General features: G+C 40.9%; 1 protein-coding gene across 2 annotated transcripts in view; it reads left to right on the top strand.

Moving 5' to 3' along the window:
- SGCZ (sarcoglycan zeta) overlaps positions 1 to 20,714 on the top strand; it is a 4,297,431-nt gene that overhangs the window by 3,468,506 nt on the left and 808,211 nt on the right. For both annotated transcript variants that reach the window (XM_085642032.1, XM_085642033.1), the window contains exon 9: positions 791 to 892. In XM_085642032.1, the coding sequence (XP_085498158.1) occupies positions 791 to 892 (102 nt within the window). The remainder of the gene's footprint in view (positions 1 to 790; positions 893 to 20,714) is intronic.

Genomic DNA, 20,714 nt, shown 5'->3' on the forward strand with positions numbered 1-20,714 from the left:
TATATTGTGCAATATACTATGGGGCATATCAGCAAGGGCCGGCGATAAAATTCAGAGCACAAGCTGCCAAATGTGTGATCATCGCTGGAAATCCAGCGATAATCACACAACTTTTGGCGATAGCTTGCTGATAGGGCCTCACATACTTAGCCATGATATCCACCTTACATAGGATATCATGGCTAAGTCAGTTTCAAAGAAGGCGTAAGGAAAGTAGCGATAACAGAGGTTATCGCTACTTTTCTTGTCGCTCTGCTGCTTTGCGTGAGGCTTGATAATAGGAGAAATGTCGCTTAGCGACATTTCTCCCGTTATCCTGGGGAGGTGCGTCCACTTTGCATCTCATTATGGTCGTTAAGGGATATGGCGATAAGGCAAGGTTTCACGCGATAGCGTGACCTTGCTGATCAGGCGATAAAATTATCGCCGCTTTTCGTCCAAAAACGGACGCAAAAGCGGCGATAATGTTTTATCGCCTGCTTGCTGATATGCCCCTACATGATTTAAACTTGATTTGTCCTTCTTTCAGGCACTGGTGCAGGCAAAGTGGAAAGGTCTGCTGATAGTAATACATCTGCATCACAGTTAAGAAGAAGAGAAATGGGAATCCTTTTACTATTTACTAACTTGATAAAAGTAGTTGAAATGGCAGAAATTACAGCATTAATTCCAGATCGAAGTCTCTCAAATCTCTGCTTTCTTCTTTAACTTGGCTTTGACTTACAATGACGTTGAAAATGTCTTTATTAGCACTATCCTCACATTCATGCTTGTGTGTTACTTCTTACAGGATGGAATGGGGAACCTAAGAGTTAACAAGAAAGGTATCCGACTCGAAGGAATTTCCGAGTTTCTTCTTCCATTGTATGTCAAAGAGATCCATTCTCGAAAGGTAGGTTATTTTTATTTCTATGCATCCATGTGTATAATTTGCTCTCTCTCGTAATGCGTCAATAAAACTAACTGCGCTCCGAGAAGATTCGTGCAAACTGTTAACGGAAGAAACATTGTATGGAGTGAAATGTCTTCTATGGACCATGAGAAGGTTCATCCTCTAGTGTCAGGGGCTACATATATCAGACCGGGAATACTCTCCAGTAAATCTGCTCCTCGGGGATAAGGTCACTGAGGGTTTGGTTACTCGGGCATTGAATTTAACAGAGCTGGCAGGTAGAATTTCGAAGTTTTCCTGCGAAATGAGGAATTACCAAGTAAGTCAGTAATACCTCATCTGCGTCCCAAGTGATCATTCCTCATATCACCCTCCTGATCCTGATTTTAATCCAGAAATGTTGTCTGTTTATGTCAGAGCTGCATTGATTTCATAATTCTTATTGGGCTGGTACCTACCGCTGTCCCCTCCGGAATTGAAATTCCGCAAGCACGCAGAAATTCTGCGAACACGTGGAATTGCTTGTTTGCGATGCTTTCTTCCTGTTTGTGAACGCTGTTTGCGTGCTCAGCGGGAAATATCTCACAAACACGCATTTTGAGAAGGCGAACAAGCAAAAAATTCTGCGGAGCAGCGGAACGCAGAATTTTGGGCAATTCCGCATTCTCCGCGGAATGAGAAATTACCCAAATTCCACAAATTCAGCAAGCTGAATGGAATTTACCGCCCAGACCTAATTAAAATGCCACTTATGAGAGCCATAGGGGTTTTGTTGCATCACAAATGTCTTTGACTTGGAATACTGATAACCAACAGGAGAGAGAGGGTTTTCATGTAATCTAAGAAGGAGCACCCTTAGTCCCCCTGAGCAATATAGTCAAAAAACAACAAAAGAGTGCACTTTCCTTGAGTGAGGAGAAGTCGAAAAAAGAATCACAATGGATTCTTTAGAAAGCCCTCACTCACCAACCTGGTTGATGACATGCTTCATCATCGGGCCCCTGGTGTGCTTCGACGCCAGAATTACTGCGGAGCAGGTTATTTTGTGTGTGAGTGATCAAGTGATGTGAGATAAAAGTGACTAGGTTGTGTCTGAAAGTATTTTATTCGTAGGCTAACCCAGCACGATTAAAAAAGGAAGCGGGCGATAGAAAAGCTGGATAGATATTTCAGCTATGCCACGCTCTGTGGGGTCAACATGTTTCTGCCTATCTGGGTGCAAACTAGCTAGGCATTCATCAGGGCCAGTGTGACGACCCCGGCGGTATGAGCGCGCTAAGGCTCACCCAGACCTGGTGGTCATAGTGTGAAAAAAACAGGAAAAAAAATATTTAAAACCTGCTGTGTGGAGGGTACTCGATAGTGTTCGGCACCCAATAGCTATATGTGGCGTGATCACTAATCACCCCATGGGTCTTGGGAGGGGGTGATGGCTGAATAGGCACACCGCCAGTGCAGTCAAGCACCCTCTTGGTACCTGTGATCTGCCTCAATTACCGAACCCCGTTGCAGTCTTGGAATAACCATTCTCCATTCAGTGCACCCTCCAGTTCCACCCCAGGGTTTTCTCATGCTGACTCTTGTTGACAATTATTCATGTTGTTTAGCTTTTCAACAACAGATGATGCAGATTCAGACATCAATGTGCTCCCTCTGCATGTACCTCAATTGCCATCAAAGTCTTCAGAATGAGGCATATTCTTCACTCACTCATCAACGTATTAGGAGATTTAGCATCAGAGCGTGTGGCACACGTTCCCCAAACATTCACACATTTTCACCCACAATACTCTAGATAAACATTTATAGTAATGTCATAATTTTAAGAATATAAAAATACATTTCTTTTGTAAAATATTTGTGGGTAAAAGTAGCCTTATGTCGATAAAGTGAAAGCGTTGGCTGAGCAACTCGTTGCAGAGTAAATCTGAAGATTCTTTGGTACATTATATGAAATTAAAATATTAATGCAAGAGCAGCTTTTAATACGATGTGCTGCTAATACATATGTTTTGGAAGGTTGTAGCCATAGTAATTTTTAAATGCAATAGACAATATCAGTAAGAGGTTGTGGATTGAACAAGTTTGACCACTGATTTGGTGTTCTAAAAGCACCTGATAGATGCATGTAAAGTGTTAATAAGACATAGGACGTATGTTTCAAACTCTCAAAGTAATCACATTTGTATCATTTGAATGCAGCCGCGGTCGGTAGTAGGAGTAACTGAAGGGCGGTGACATGGGGAGGGGGGTAGTAAACTATGGATTATGGAGGTTTACAGGTAAGTTAACATATAAATTAATAAAACGAATTTCGTTGTGTGCACTGCATCCCCAAATGCGATGCAGTGCACGCAACGAAATTTGTTTTATTAATTTATATGTAAACTTACCTGTAAACCTCCGTAATCCATAGTTTACTACCCCCCACCCTGCCCCTCCCCCTCCCCACGTCACCGCCCTGCAGTTACTCCTACTACCAACCGCGGCTGTTTGAATGGCTCTACATGCAATTAGTTACTTTAATATGTTTCACCTTGAACTTGTGAGATATGGCTCTATATTTTCTTCGATTAACATCAAAATAACAACATGATGCAATCTCAAATTTTTTTAATTTGTCACTTCCTTTGTGACCCCTGGCCTAAGAAAAGGCAAAGGTTTTACCCCCTCTGAGGCCAGGGATTTAAAAGGAAGTGCCAGGACTATCATGGGCAAGCTAGAGGTCCCAGCTGCGACCCCTGACTACTCCCAAATGATGTCCATCTGCACAGATTTTACAGGTAAATACCTGGAGCCTATATTTAATGAACTGTAAGGAAGCTATAAGCAGAGAAGTGTAGTTCAACTTGAGTTGAGAATATTCAAGCAAAAAAATCGAGAAAGAAAACCCTATGAACTGCTACAACCATTAATTACCCCTTGTCAACATTGACCTATTAGTTCTATGGATTTTCCTAAATAACAACCTGAATCTTCATCATACAAAAACTTGTGAGGAGTGATAGACTTATTTACAAAATTAGGCCATTCTACTCCCTTGAAACAATTTCCTCAGCATCAGTTGTGGCTACTATTTTTTTTTAAACAATAATGTTTAATTACACCACTTACTAGCTGTGATAATCACTGACAATAGTTCTCAATTCACTTCCAAATTCTGAAAAACTATGAGGTATTTCCCCTCAGAAATCCATTTGTCACACACCACAGACAAAATGTGTCAATCAAGCCGTCTACCCATATGTACACTGTATCTTGACACAATGTCAAGAGCATTTGGGAGAACTGATACTATTAGTTGAGTTTTTGTAACAATTCTATACACAATTCATTGAAGACATCTATGCTTTTCTGTACCTTAGGGAGCCACCCATGAATGCTGCCTTTTCACATCATACCATTCTGTGCCATTAATTAAACCAACATACAGTAATTGCACACAATAGCAAAACAGCCTGTCATCCACCTCACTTATGCTAAACAAGCATATAAGAAACATGCCGACATCCAAAGACAGTTGTGTATCAACGGGGATACCCGAAGGACTACCAGACCCGGGTACAGTACAGTAACTAAATGGTCAAGCAGTACACAACAAATAGAATACACACAGTAATTCACATCCACAGTACGTTGTTTTCAGGTCCAATATATTGGAATTGCAATTTATTTTGCAGTGCAATTGTTGTTTTGGTTTGTGGCAATGCAGTTGCTCGATACTCCTATACTGGTATAAATATTTACCAATATTTACACACAGTGGTGCTCAGGGTAGGGTAACGGGAAAAAGGAGTGTTGGTGAGCATTGTGGAATGGTGAGGGTAGTGGACAAGGACAGGGTAGTGAGACATATATTTATCACATTTACATGGCAATACTGATCCGGCCTTAACAAAGGTCAGTTGTTCCACATATATTACATAGCTTTACATGAACACTGTCAATAAATTACAGTTGTCCTGGCTTGTAATCAGGTGGTTGTCAAAGTTTCAACCCCTATCTAATTAACTAGGTGATTCCAGCCTTAGGGTGGGGTCTTCATCAGGACTGTGATAGAGCACCTAATTAAGCATCCAGCGTGTGCCATGTAGCTGGGAAATTGAGAAGGTGTGGGCTCAACAGCCGTTTGCCGGATCTGGAGACGGTACGGATGTTTAGGAGATTCATCTGCGAGATGCAAGTGATCCGTTTGACCTGAAATCTACCGCGTACGCTCACAGAAGGCCGTACACTCACCCTTTCGAGAGCTCTGTTGAGCCCACACCTTATACATATAGGGGTCAAAATGTGGCCAAATAGGATAGTCCAATTTCTTCTGAAGCAGTATTGCACATAGGCTCTGCATTTTGTATCTAGGTTTTCTGCCCCGTCCCATACAATTGATATACACCATGATGTTTTTGGGATCCAGAAAGGAAAGAATTACGAAACTGTAATTGCAACTTGTGCTACCATCAGTTTGACTATTTGGACATAGCCTCAGAAAAATAAGTATAGGTGAGCCCGTTTCCCATATTATTTGTGATTTTGGCACTTAGTAGTAATATGTTATCCTCTATTATCCTCTCTTGTCCTCTAGCAATCTGAATGCCATGATTGGCCAGACTCCTAGGCATCACTCATGTCATAGCCACCTACTCTACACTCATCAGGTTTGGGAAACTGTGGCAGCTCCTCACATTTACCCCAATTAATTAAAGAGAAAGAACGGAGCAACGACATGATGAGGGGTAATGAGGTCTCAGGGAATAATGGCAGCAAGATCTTGTCCACATAAGAAAACACCTTAAATTGTTCTGCCTGGGTATCAGTACATTTAAATGAGGCCATGGAACCGGTAACAGCTTACAAAGTTTCCAGTGACAACAGGAATGAGAAGTGTCTCCCTCTTGATGTTTTCATGTCTGGATGAGAAACCATTGCAAAGATCAGAAATCACAGAGGAGTCACATAGCCAGCACACATTCTCATAACATCTGTGCCAAGGCCTGCTCTTTCTATGATCCCAAAAAAGTACTCCCACTCAACCCTGTTGACCACCTTCTTCACATCTAAGGAAATGGCAATGCCTCAACTGGGAGGAAAATAGTCACCAGAGTCTAGGGGAGGTTCCTGGATGAGCAGCCTTTGACAAACACCACTTGGGTTTTATAGACATGCAAATAACTAACTCTCTGTTGTTTGGGTCCTAGGATTGTGGCAACATCTTTCATACCACAAACAGGGGAACTAGAGCAATCTAATAGGTCAGTGAGAAAGTAACTTTATTGGATATAGAGTCTAGTGGGTCTGAAAAACCTGACTCCTTGAACACATCATACAGACATGGGGCAATCATTGGTGTGCACACCTTCGAGGGCTTAGGTTCTATACAGTTTCTCACAGTAGGATGCAAATGTCTTCACTATGTCAAGGGGATGAGAGAGGTGATCTCCGCTCTCATTGTGAATAGCTGATAATAATTGGGCAAACAGGAGTCTGACTGTTTTTCCCCCATGTTTCTAATTTCCTTAGTTCAGTTTTAGGAGCATTTGTTTGACTTGCAATGTCAGGGACATCGCTTGAAATTCCAAAGACAACTGTTCTTTGTTTGCCTTCTGCTTGGCCAGTGCATAATCCCTTATCATCAACCCTCTCCAGGTAGCATCTGCCTTGCACCCACAATATTTGAGCCCATGGTACAGAGTTCTGATTGTCCTCTACATATGTAAAAACATGTGACATGAGGTTCCTTTTGTCAGAGGGTATCTTATGCCTTGGTTCGCATGCATCATAATGCTGGAGGGCATGTTGAATGGCCCAGAACCAGACCTAACATAACAGAGGAGTAATAGGACACACCACCTTCCAGGGTAGGCTAATGAGTCACTGTGGCTAGAAGAGGCCCCTACAGAATAAAATATTCTATCATGTACAAAACTGATGAGAGAAAAAGGTTTAACTCCCAATCATTGGGATGCCAGAAATGCCATTAGTCTAGTAGGCCATGATCAATCAACAGGTCAGTCAGAATGGCTCTATCATTCCAATTCATAACATCAAGATGCTCTGATGTATCAGAAGAGAGTCCAGGACAAGGTTCCAATCAACTCCAACTAGCGAAAGCATAGCATTTAACTCACTTATTAGTCGAGACAATTTACAGAAAAAGTAAACCTCTTGTGTGTTTGAGGCATATACCATGCCAAAGTTCATAGTCCTGTCAAACATCTTCAATTTCACAAAGACATAATTTCCCTTTTGGTCTGACCAAGTCTTAAGAACATCATGGGACTGTGTTTTGTTGACACCAATGGTCATTCCACATTTCTTAGAGATATTGCCGAATGTTGCTCGTTCACCCTGATCAGTCTGCATAACAGTACTACTATTAATCGCAGGGCCCTCCCAATCCATGATCAATTCACTCCTAATTCATCATGAGACAGGTTGGTGTCCTGTAGGAATACAATGTCAAAGTGTAAAGATAATGTAAAACCTTCTTTCGTTTGACAAAATGGGACTGGCCATTAATGTTCCAACTGACAAACAACAATGGCATTTTACCCAAAGGAGCTGATTGCAGTGGACACATGGCAACAGGAAGGATATGACGAGAGTAATAAGACAGTTCAAAGAAGCAATAGATGTGCCGTAATTAAAGGAGTGAGTCAGGCTATATGGCTAGTACAGCATGAAATGAAGCTCCTTCAGCAGGTCGCAGCAGAAGGTCATTTAAGTTTACTATGGACAAGGAGAAGCTGGTCCCCTGGAGGGGCAGTAAGGGATGACCAGAGGTTGTGGTCAACAACAGTAGTGGGAGGACAGGATTGAGGAAATCAATCAGTAAGTTGTCTTGGTCGATATGGGATCACAAACCTTGGTCCAGGAACCAAAATCCCTGTAGTACAGGCATGTACAGGGGTAGGAATCAGGCAAATAATCTAGCAGAATCAATGCATGGCATCCAGGTGAGAGCTTGCGAGGGAGGGGAAGTTGAGAAAGCGGGACAGAATACACACAGGCGACAAACAACAGATGTCACATAGGTCATATAGTCACTTCAGCTAATGATATATTGTAGAATGTATCTTTTCTTATGGGGAGAAGCCTAATTACAGCAACATAGAAAATAATACATTTGCCCATAACCCTTTGTTAGGTTCAGGAAATGTTATTAATCTATTCATTGTGGGGTAACACTGAGCAGGATGGTAGCAATTGGGAATGCATACTGTTTGAATGCCAGCACAAACATAAAGGTAGCAAAGGTAGCAACTAAAAGGTGGGGTTCAAGCAGGTGAAAGATCAAGAGAGAGTCTGGACTGAAGCATAAACTCAAATTCAGTATTGTGGGCCCCCTTGAGAGGAGATCTGAACCTGTTACTAGCCCTTGTAAGGGATTCTTTGATTTGATTTAGTCTAGGCATCTCAGGCTGCCAGTGGCTGGCGCCAGACTGAGTAAACTAGTGCCACTTATTGTGGTGATGCAGCATTTTCACAAGGGAGTTTGGTGGTGTCCCCATGCTGGAAGTCAGAGAATCCATCTAGAGCTTCAATTTCAGCATATTCCAGGAATTTCCTTTCTAGGAAAGGACCATCATTGCCAGGTCCAGGGGCCAATGTTTTGTGCCTCTTCTTCAAAGTCAAGGTTGGAGTGCCAGGAACTTCTCTTATTTCATATTCATGTCAGATGATTTATCGGCTTGTACACAGATTGAGCTGTCTCCCAGCATGAATGAGGTCTTCTTTTGTTCTGCATTGACAATTATTTTTGCATGTTAAAGTCACAGGAAATATTCAATAACATTTTGTAGACAATTGCCATGTGCAGATGTTCTAGGTCTCATACATAGCACCGATTTAAACTAAAAGGGGTCATAAAAGTAGTCCAAAGGGGCCTCAGGAAAATAATATACTAGTAGTTTGGAATACATTTACCTTCCATTGCCTTTGGCATAAAGTACAGATAAATATTATCGCTTCAAGGGTTGTGACTTACTCTATAGATATCAAATGACCTGGACTTGATCTGGAAGTTTACCCAGGCATTTCTCTATGTTCTCCAGCCTCTTGTCAGGTTAGTCAAGGCATTTATGGAACACCAATATCTCCTTTAGTTTCGAGTGAACTTCAAGGGAGATATTATAGCTTCAAATTTGCACAGATTGGACCCAGTCTGAGATACTTTGTTCTTGATGGTCTACAGAGTGATATCCATGATTGTGCCAAAGTTTGAGCAATTGGCGCCACACACCAGAGAGTGCTTCCAAAAAGAGTAGTTGATGCACTAGATGTTGGGATGAAATGGGCGGGCAGAATAGGTAGCTCAAGGGAGTAGATCCCTTAATTTGTGTGTATTGCACAAACCAAACAATTAAGGAGAAGGTGACCAAAAGGAACAGTATATTAAATGTGCCCAGTGGCAGCAGGTTGGGTCTTCTGACAACATCCGACGTGTCAGGCAAGTAAGTAGCAGTAGAGTAGTACCAATACCAGGAAAATGGAATAGCAAATGAGGGGGAAACATATGTATAGTGCCTAGGCCTAGGTACAAGCTACAGTCTGAAGGTGTTCCCATTTAGTGTGTTTGAACACTCACAATAAAGTAATCTATAGCATTGTATGTAGAGCAGTGCAATCAAATTCTTCCAGTTGAGAATTCAAGTGCCCAGCTAGAGGATCTCACAGTAGAGGTGACAGTACAGAGTCAGATAACAGCTGGTCTCTCTGCTGGGAGCAGATCTGTAGGATTGCATAAGAAGAGACAAAATGAAGGAAAAGACAATTCCATGTGGCTCTATTGGGATAGTCAGACAGGAATCAGAGCATGGATGGGGCCATAACCCATGGCAATCTATCCCTTGCAGGACAAGTCCGTGACTCTTCCCTGTAAGGCATGACTGATGGAAGCCCATAGCTGGGTATCAGGAGATCTTGGTGTTGCAATAAGAACCGACCTTTCAAAGTGCTTTCAACTGTTACCAAATGACTCAACATCAACAGAGTGCAGTACTTTTGGGAAAGAGCCAGTCATCTCTTCAGTCTCTGGGAGCTACATGAACACAGGATCACTGTTTAGGCCGCCAGGTCCATGCATATGTGGACAAGCCAGCAATCCTTGTGAATAAGTTATCCATCACTACTGAGTCATATGCCTCATGTGCAACATGGCCAAGGGAATGGCTGCCTCTCAGCATATCTGGCCTTGGAAAATGGCACACACAGAGAACCATTAGGGAGTAGCCATCTTAGATGCGTCCTACCAACGCTTCTGCCCTGCATCCTGTTCTTCATGTTTCTGTGTAAAATTTCTTCATCTCTACCACTTTAATGTCAATCACCTCCTCCTCCTCAAATAGTAGTACAGGGTGATAAACAAAAAAATGAAATAAAACTCAAACTTGGACTCTAGATGCTCTTGAGGACAATTTCAATAGCTAATGATTGGAAGGGATATGGGCCAGAAGACTGATTCTGGGAGCCTATTACATTTGTCAAACTCAAAGATGACCTGAAGATTTTAATAGACAATTTTGTGTCAAATGGGGTAAGAGGCTACCTTCTGAAGGTGAGGATTCTATCAGAACCCACCTCAGGGGGCACAGTGCTATAGGTTCTCACCAGGTGATGAGCACCATGGACATGAGGACAAGAGTCATAGACTGTTTATGTGGTTGCTGTGGTTTAAGACCAAATATAATCGCCATGTTCTATAGACCATATTCTATAGGCCAGAGGAGCATGACAGTTGCAGATACCAGACTGTGCATGGTGTCTGGGATGTGCCAGGTGGAGAAAGGTATCCTTCACCTCTAAAGATGATGGTAAAAAGTACACTGTTCCAACTTGCCACTTAAGAGGGATGAGTTCTGCTTTTAGGTCAAACTAGGCAGCAGCAATATTTAAGAAAGCTAAGCACTGAAGCACTTTCCTACTATCTAGCTAGTTGGTTGGTTTCCTTGCAAGTGTTCCAGTTCATATCATGCCTCCCTCCATTGTGTAGATTTAAATTGTTATTAAATTCCATTGGTGAGTCCTTTACTTGTTCCCCCAAATTTCAGAGCTCGTTTAACTCTTCTGTCTGTCATTTCGTCTACCATTCAATTGGATTGCTTCTTCCACCCTCTTTTGAACTACTGGAGTCTAGTGGGATGTGGCAGTCTTTTGCTCCTGCAGTAGTGAATCTTCATTAGACTTGCATTGGGTGTAAACATTGCAGTCTGTATATTTTGTCTTTACTTTGCAATAACGTACCGTATTATATCACAAGCTCCACCTGATGCCAGACGTTGTACCAGTTAGTCAAATATTTCTACCTTGACTACCACGTCTTCCCTGTTTTTGCCCAAGAGTGGGAAGTTCGGTTCAAACCTTTAAAGAGATCATGCTTTAGAGAGAAAAAGAAAAACTTCAAGAGGGTGTTGGTGCTGCTCCTAGGATTCAGGACCTTAATAGAGAGAAAATAAGTTGGCCTTCTGATTACGACTGAAGGACTCCTTACATTTAGATTGAATCTTCTTCTGAAAGTCACTTGCACCATCTTCTGGATGAAACTAAGACTACCAGCACATTCTGCATTATGGGAGCACCAATCCTGGCTCCTCAACATGGCAATATAACACCTGTATTTGTACAGATTTTCTCCTGAGGGAATGCATTTGCCTCTGTGCCTGCTCCGCAGTACAGATGCAGGCACAGAAGCAAAGAAACTCTCAGGAGGCGCCCTAACAGTGCGCCACCTAGAAGGTGGTGAACTGTCAGTGCGTCCACTGATTTCAGCCCTCTGGCGCCCCCTTATTTCAGCCCTGTGGCGAGGGGAAAGGAGGTACCATGGACCACCAGACATCCTCTTGCAGGTAGGTGCAGTCACTCACTGCACCTGCCTGCAAGGGGGTCTCTAATTTGAAAGTGCAGGCGGCTTGCCATCTGCACTTGAAAACACAGAGCAGTTTCAAGGAAGCCGCTCCATTTTCTCACGTTAATGAGCTACCCTCAGGGCAGCGGGAGTTTGCAGCTGCCCAGGGGGAAGCACATTGACACTAATATGGCACATTTTACTTGTGTGCACCGGGCACACTTTTTAAAAGTTGCACCCCGGAGCAATCACGGAAAATGCACTGTGTGTGTAATACAGCCCCAGGTGGGCAAGCCTAAAGCTGTAGCCAAGGAAGATGCATCAACATTGAATACTGTTTCTACTTTCATGATTTTTTGCCCAAAAAATCAAATAAAGCATATTGAATTGAATTGAATTTAATTGAATACCTTTATTGAAGGCCCCCCTGATGGTGGTGGTGGTCTTGGAGTCCACAGATTCTCTAAGTGCCAACTTTTCATGGTTTCTGGAGAAGCTCCTCTGGGTCAATCTCAAGGCTCCCAGGACCTAAGTGATAGCATTTAAGGGCAAGGTGTCACTCCTGCAGAGGCCACCAGTAAGGTCCATTTTCACCTGGTGTGATCACTTTTCTAAACTTTACACGATTAGTAAGGATGATTTGTCCCTAGTTAATGTAGACGTTAATCCAGTTAGTAGTACTGTACCATTACACTTTACCTTAGAAGAAACAGTTCAGGCATTATCAGCTGTAAAAATAGGCAAGGCCCCTGGCCCTGACAAAATTCCCGGTGACTTGTTGAAACACGATGTCAGTGTGTGGGGGCCGTACATTAATTTTTTAAGCAACTCAATTGTGGCCGGTACATCTATTCCAGAATCATGGAAAGGGGCAGAAATTATAACTATTTTTAAAAAAGGTGATCGCCATGATCCTAGCAACTACCGCCCCATTAGTTTAATTGATGTTTTACAAAAGATTTTCGCCAGACATATTTTAAATAGGATTTTAATTTGGATTGAGGAGACGAAACTACTGTCAAAATACCAAGCTGGCTTTAGATCTAAAGTAAGCACAGTCGACCAGGTGTTCAGGTTTATGTGTATTTGTTGGAAATACATAAAGATCAGACAGGGTAGTCTTTATGTTGCATTTATAGATTTAAGGGCTGCTTTTGACCTCGTTCCCCGGAAGTTGCTGTGGTCTACACTAAAGAAGCTAGACATCCCTGGCGAGTTACTTAATGAACTCATCAAACTCCATACAGGGAACTATGCAAAAATCAGATGGGGAAAAGCAGGAGAACTATCTAAAGCGATTCCTGTAGATAGAGGGGTGCGTCAAGGATGCGTATTAGCACCCACATTGTTCTCACTGTACGTTAATGATATTCCAACATACCTGAGGAACTGTGCTCACGATTCCCCAATATTAGTCGGTGAATTAATTACCTCCTTACTTTTTGCCGACGATACTATCCTTATTTCTCAGACCCCGAGAGGTTTGCAAAACTTGGTTAATACTTTCCATAATTATTGCGTGGAAAAGGGACTAGAAATTAACCCAATGAAAACAAAATACATGGCCATAAACCCAACCAAAACGTTTAGGAAAAACTTGCTTTTAGAGAACCGCACACTGGAAAAGGTAGAAAGTTTTAACTATTTGGGTTTGATATTAGATAACAAGCTGTCCTGGCAAGGCCAGCTAAATAAAAGCTTACTGTCTCTCAAACAGAACTCTTTCCCTATCCTAAAGGTGCACGGAGCAAGTAGCTCCAAAGCCATTACACCAGCACTGGAGGTCTTTAAAGTACTCCAGTTGTCCCCCTGTTTTTAGACATCAATCTCAAAAGAACAGAGCACTTGGCTTCATTAAGACCATTATTGTACTGGATTAGGATATGGTCAACCCCTGAGTTGATAGACTATAAGGATGGGTTGATCGAACTAATCAAAGTGGACGTGTATCTGAAAACCCCATGGCTGAAATATATTTGTACATCGTTTAAGAGATTAGGGCTTTTTACTTTTTGGGAGGAGCCCCATAATTTGACGCAGTTTTCCAAAAAACTCCTCAAGGCAACCTTTTGGTCCCACGTTAATGGTGAACTAACCCTGGGTTCTCGTATTGGTACTTTGACCCAGAATTTTTTAAACGCAAAAGATTCACCTAATTTTGAGGAATTTATGGATGAGATTGCTCCTCCCTTAGCAAAATCTCTCTATCTACAATTTAGGTATGGGGTTCTATTGTTAAATTCCTACACATGCAGGTGGGCTGGAGAAATGGATTGGATTTGTGTACTATGTGTCCCCTTGGGGCTAGGGAAGATATTCCCCACATTCTTTTTTTCTGTCCGGCTTACAAGAAACCAAGGACCTCTTGGATTAAACCCCTCTGTAGGAATATGGGGATTGAGTCATATAAAGTAGCTGAGCGCATATTAAGATTCAACTCCTCCCAAGTAATGGTATATGGTATAAGTAGATATTTATTCAATGTATACCTCATTAGGAAACGCTGTGGTCATAAATTGTAATCATAGAAAGAGGAACCATGGACTACTTTAGTTACCAGATTATCCTCAAGTCTACCTCATTTTTTACTTACTATAAGAATTCTGGCTTTTAGCTAATTTAATGTGTTATTTATATTTTATGTGGTATTGCTTAATCATGGATAAATATTCACCATTATAAATTGTATGTAATTTGTTCATCATGGACTTATGTATTGTGTATTTGTATTATGGATTCATGTATTGTGTTTTATGTGTTGACTTTTATGGCTATTGTTAGCCGAAATAAAGTATTGACTGACTGACTGACTGAATACCTTTATTGAAGGCCCCCCTGATGGTGGTGGTGGTCTTGGAGTCCACAGATTCTCTAAGTGCCAACTTTTCATGGTTTCTGGAGAAGCTCCTCTGGGTCAATCTCAAGGCTCCCAGGACCTAAGTGATAGCATTTAAGGGCAAGGTGTCACTCCTGCAGAGGCCACCAGTAAGGTCCATTTTCAATTATGCTGGTCAACTGGTCACTTCAGGTTAATGGCCTCTTTCAGCATGCTGTTTCCCTGTAGCACACAGGAGGTCAGCCAACTGACCCTTTGAACCCTCTTCTTTGTCTTTGGTACAAGGAAGAACAGGCTGGCTCTTCTGGGCTTCTCATAGGTCACGGACAGCAGGTCCAGGTCTCTTCTGATCTGATCTTTAGCAGGTTAATAAAGTGTTCTGAGAAGGGTGTCTTGTGATGCCACGTTTATGGTTTGCAGCAGCTAGTCGGTGGGGGTTACTTCTGTTTCCATCCTAGCTAATGGCTGAAAGTTCCCATGGGCAACACTGCACACTTTTGCAGCAGTTCATGTTTATACTACTAAAATCAATCACACAGTTCACCTTAGTCCTACGTTTAAAGTTAGAAAATCCCCTTCTCCCTTTTACAGAGCCTGTGTGCCCACACAAAAGAGGGCATTTTCTACTGTTAAAATTCTTGTGCCTTCCTGAAATGAACTCTTCTATTTTTACTAAGGTTGTGGAGAGAAAGAATTAACCCAGTTTGTCTTACTCATGAAAGTACAACTCATGTTGCTTAGTTCCTTCCATTGCTCTAGCTGTCAAAGAAAACCCACTGAAACAGTTGTTGAGAGGTCAACGAATAGACCATTAGTGCTGAAGTGCCCAACAAGTGTGCGCACAGTAAATTGTAATGAGGGGACTAACAGATTCCATTCTTCAGTGACCCAAAAGAATAGAGTTTCTGTGAGCTCCCTATCCCTTACAGAAAAAATATTTAAGATACCATGTCCTACTCATGCAGTTATGTCTAAAAACTACAGCGTTAGCACGCATTCTAAACATGACGGAGCAATGTATCTTTATATTTTATTTGGTTGACAATGGGAACCCTAGAAATAGCATTTGCATAACAAGTTTAGAGAAAGGAAAACGTCTACTTTTATCACTAAAGAACTACAGTACCACTGTAACAATACTTTTTATGTGAGGAGGACAACAGCATCTTGAACAAAACTATCTTCAGAATTTGGTCACTAGGTGTGATTCATATTGCTTTTCTCACAATATTTAAATGTTCTTTAAATCTATATAAACCATTAAATGTTGATATATGGTTCGAAGCTTGGTAGGAACTAATGCATACATAAAATTCAAATGGTAGCACAACAGTGTTATCATTTTTAAATGTATTTTCTTGTATTAAAGTGTATGCAACTCTTTCTCATTTAAAAGAATACTATTATTCGGTGTCATTATTTCTTTCCAACATTTATTTTGGATGATTGACTGAATCTTTGTCATGTAGGAGGTTAGTATTATTCTAGCAGCAAGATGTCTTTCTGTAATATAAACTTCATGTGTTTTGTTGTGCCAAATTAGGGGGCAAGTACTGTACAAACAACTAATGACTATTTAAAGTAGAATACAGCATCTTAAAATAAGGAATGCACAAGTACAATAAATACAAGAAATATCAAAAGTACATTCTGTATCAAGACATGACTCAACTCAGTAAAAAGTTATAAAAGTAGTGGGAAGTGAACAAGAAATGTACGAAATCTGACTCCAATCTGAGTTTGAAAATACACATTTCTTTCAAGTACATTAGAGAAACAAATGAAAACTCATAATTTATTAGTCAATTCAGTCCATGATAAAAGTGTGTTGTATGAAAATCAAAATTCAATCCTGAAATAAAAATTTAATTTCTGCTGGCTGTTTGTTAAATAATTGTGTCCATTCTCGATAAGGTTGCCACAGGCATCCCAGAGTGCAAGATGGCTGTCTAATTCTGAAGTAACTGCTGCCTTTCACTCCTCCAAATCATAATTTAGGACAGAAAACACATTCTGGATTAACCATAGACCACTCGATCCTATGATGAATACTTACCTGTAACCAGGTTCGTACTGGACTGTATCGTGATGAACCAGTGCCAGAATGGCTAATCTCAAAGGTCGATGTATGGGACATTTTTCTTTTATCACTAAAGAACTACAATACCGCTGTAGCAATACTTTTTATGTGAGAAGGGCAACAGCATCTTGAACAAAACTATCTTCATAATTTGTTCCCTAACAGTGATTTATATTGCTTTTCTCACAATATTTAAATGTTCTTTAAATGTATATAAACCATGAAATGTTGATATATAGTTCGAAGCTTGGTGGGAACTAATGCATACATACAATTCAAATGATAGCACATCAGTGTTATCATTTTTTAATGTACTTTTTTGAATTACATTGTTTGCTACTCTTTCTCATTTAAAAGAACACTATTATTCGGTGTCATTATTTCTTTCCAACATTTATTTTGGATGATTGACTGAATCTTTGTCATGTAGGAGGTTAGTATTATTCTAGCAGCAAGACGTCTTTCTGTAATATAAGCTTCATGTGTTTTGTTGTGCCAAATTAGGAGGTACTGTACAAACAACTAATGACTATTTAAAGTAGAATACAGCTTCTTAAAATAATGAATGCACAAGTACAATAAATAGAAGAAACATCAAAAGTACATTCTGTATCAAGACATGACTCAACTCAGTAGAAAGTCATAAAAGCAGTGGGAAGTGAACAAGAAATGTATGAAATCTGACTCCAATCTGAGTTTGAAAATGCACATTTCTTTCAAGTACACTGGAGAAACAAATGAAAACTCATAATTTATCAGTCCATAATTGAAGTGTGTTGTATGAAAATCAAAAGTCAATTCTGAAATAAAAATGTAATTTTTCTTGGCTGTTCCTTAAATAATTGTGTCCATTCCCAATAAGGTTGCCCCAGGGATCCCAGAGTGCAAAATGGCTGTCTGATTCTGGAGTAACTGCTGCCTTTCACTCCTCCAATAAATAATTTAGGACAGCAAACACATTCTGGATTAACCATAGACCACTCAATCCTATGATCTATACTTACCTGTAACCATGTTCGCACTGGCCTGTATAGTGTTGAACCATCTGAAAGGTCGTGTATGGGACATTTTTCTTTATGGTCTGGTGGGCTGAGTTTTCTGTTGATTTCTCTGACTTTACCAGCCCAAATGCGTGCTGTGTCCCATACCGTGCAAAAACCAAACACACACACACATATATATATATATATATATATATTACCTACTGGCGATAGCCAGTAGGTAGTTATAGTTAGGACCACGTTTCCATAGGAAAACCTCAACATTCTATTTTGAATAACTTTGGCGCCGGTCGACGAATCCTCGCGAATTTCTCAAAATAGGTGGGGCGCTACGCTCCGCTCCTACCCTGAAAGTCTCGGGGGGATTCGTCAAGCGGGGGCTGAGATAAAAGGGGGGTCCCAAAACGCGTTTTTCCCATGCATTTTTCCATAGGACCTTTAGAACGAGCTACAGCCCGAATGGCTGAACAGAATTACTCAAAATTTGGCAGAGAGGTAGTCCCTAGGTCAAGGAAGTGCCTTTTGTAGGTTTGGTGTAAATCTGTTCAGTAGATTCTGAGAAAATAGCCTTTAAATCAATATATATATCTGAGCCAGCTTACGGTACGCTTACCGTACGCTTACGGTAAGCGTACGGTGGCGTGCGCGAGCGCGATTCTGATTGGCTCTTAGATCTTAGTAAACATTCGAATCGGCCGAAACCAGGAAGCGGCGGCCGCCATTTTGTCTCTCGCACTGAGAGAGATTTTTAAAATCGGAAGCCCAAAAACATGTAAAGGGGCTGTTTTGACAACTCCCTCCCACATAGTCATGTTGAGGGAGTCCCCAAACATCCCCCAAGTGCAAAAACGGTTTTATTTTTTTTTCGGCAATTTCGCGGGGTACGCTTACCGTACGCTTACGGTAAGCGTACGGTAAAAAAATAAAAATAAAAAAAACACTATCCACACTTACCCCACCCCCTGTGCTTTTGGTGGCCGAAGGCCACCAAATGTGCTGGGCTTATTACAATGGAAAAAAACACTATCCACACTTACCCCACCCCCTGTGCTTTTGGTGGCCGTAGGCCACCAAATGTACAGGGCTTATTATAAGGGAAAAAAACTTAGCATTTAAAAAACCGTACTAATTCACTGAAAAAACCATAGGTTTCACACACGTTATAGTTAGGAATTAGCATTTAAAAAACCTTGCAAATTCACTGAAAAAACCATAGGTTTCACACATGTTATAGTTAGTGGAAATTTTACTGATAAAAAACCAATGAAATTGCCCCGTTATAGTTAGCGCAGGCAACTATAACTCACGCGACCGCAATCCTCTGCTGATGACATATGTGTCTTTATGAAAAAAAAATATTTGTAATATATGTATAGCTAAAAATGTATGGAAGAAGACATGGGCAAATAAGTGTCTAAATACAGTATTAGCATCAGCAGAGGATTGTGGTCGCGTGAGTTATAGTTGCCTGCGCTAACTATAACGGGGCAATTTCATTGGTTTTTTATCAGTAAAATTTCCACTAACTATAACATGTGTGAAACCTATGGTTTTTTCAGTGAATATATATATATATATATATATATATATATATATATATATATATATATATATATATATCCACAAACAGAAAAAGCTCCTTCCGGATCTGCTGGGACCCTAGAGAGGTGGCGCACACGCCAGCGGAGCACGCCGGCAAAGTTAATGTCCACACACAACGAAATGAATGTTCGTGCGCTCTCAGTAATAAACAGGTAAATCAACGAGGTGAATAATCCAAGAGTTTAATCACACTACGCGTTTCGGTGACAAGCCTTGATCACGTGTGAAAATGTGTTACCCAACAGTCCTAATAAAGCATAGAAATTGCACTGTCATCACATTGGATAAAGTTAGAGCCAAGGCAGCGGCCATCTTAGAGTGGTGTAAACCAGTATTGGTACAAGTGGAAACATTGCATACTTTGAGTAAATCCATAATACAAAGTTAAAAAGGTAAATCAATGATGCAATATGGCGTGTCTACACAAGTGCGGAACGTCCTTGTGGCTGCACTGCTAGATCAAAGAAAAATTGCGGGTAGTTGAAACGAAAATGTGAAAATGTGTTACCAAACAGTCCTAATAAAGCATAGAAATTGCACTGTCATCACATTGGATAAAGTTAGAGTCAAGGCAGCGGCCATCTTAGAGTGGTGTAAACCAGTAATGTTACAAGTGGAAACATTGCATACTCTGAGTAAATCCGTAATACAAGGTAAATCAATGATGCAATATGGCGTGTCTACACAATTGCGGAACGTCCTTGTGGCTGCACTGCTAGATTAAAGAAAAATTACGGGTAGTTAAAACGAAAAAAAAAAAAAAAAAAAAAAAGGGTGGTTACCATGGCGATGATGCCCCCAATTACTAACACGAAAAATGCGTGAGCTGTAAACGGGGGTCATGTGAATAACAATCTCCGGGCGAATGCCCCGGCAACTACCTAGTAATGTTAAAGTTAAGCGTTGATAAACGAAAAACAAACTTCATACTGCAATAGTAAGGCTCTATAAACAAAAATTGTGTACGTGATGACTAGATCAATAGGACTTATCTTTGGCCAATGAGCGTGCACATGTGCTTAGACGAGGAACCGTCGGGGAAAAGGATTGAGGTGATGAGCAAGTGAAGAGTGAAGTCATGGAGTAAAAGGATAGGATGCCCGTGCCGGTGAGTTTTACAAAGTGAAGGGCTCCTTCCTTCTCTCCTGTAAATAATACAAAAAATGAACATGTCAGTGCAACGAATAACATAGCTCATAAGGTTAACACAATAAAGGAATATTGCATAACATAGCTTACACATCGAAAAAGAGACTGTTAAAAGACAAAACAACTAAAATTAGCTGTACAAGGGAGAGCATAAGAACACGGTATGCTGGAAGGGAAAAGGAGCAGTTGAGACATAACAATGTAAGCTGGATGTCTTATTGTTTTAGGTGGATTGACATTTCCTCATCCATGTTCAATCCCCCTGGGCTCTTTGTTTGAAAATCAATAATATACCTAGATTCACGTTGTCTGAG

Source organism: Triturus cristatus, chromosome 2_2 (assembly GCF_964204655.1).
Source record: "Triturus cristatus chromosome 2_2, aTriCri1.1, whole genome shotgun sequence".
Classification (NCBI taxonomy): Eukaryota; Metazoa; Chordata; class Amphibia; order Caudata; family Salamandridae; genus Triturus; species Triturus cristatus.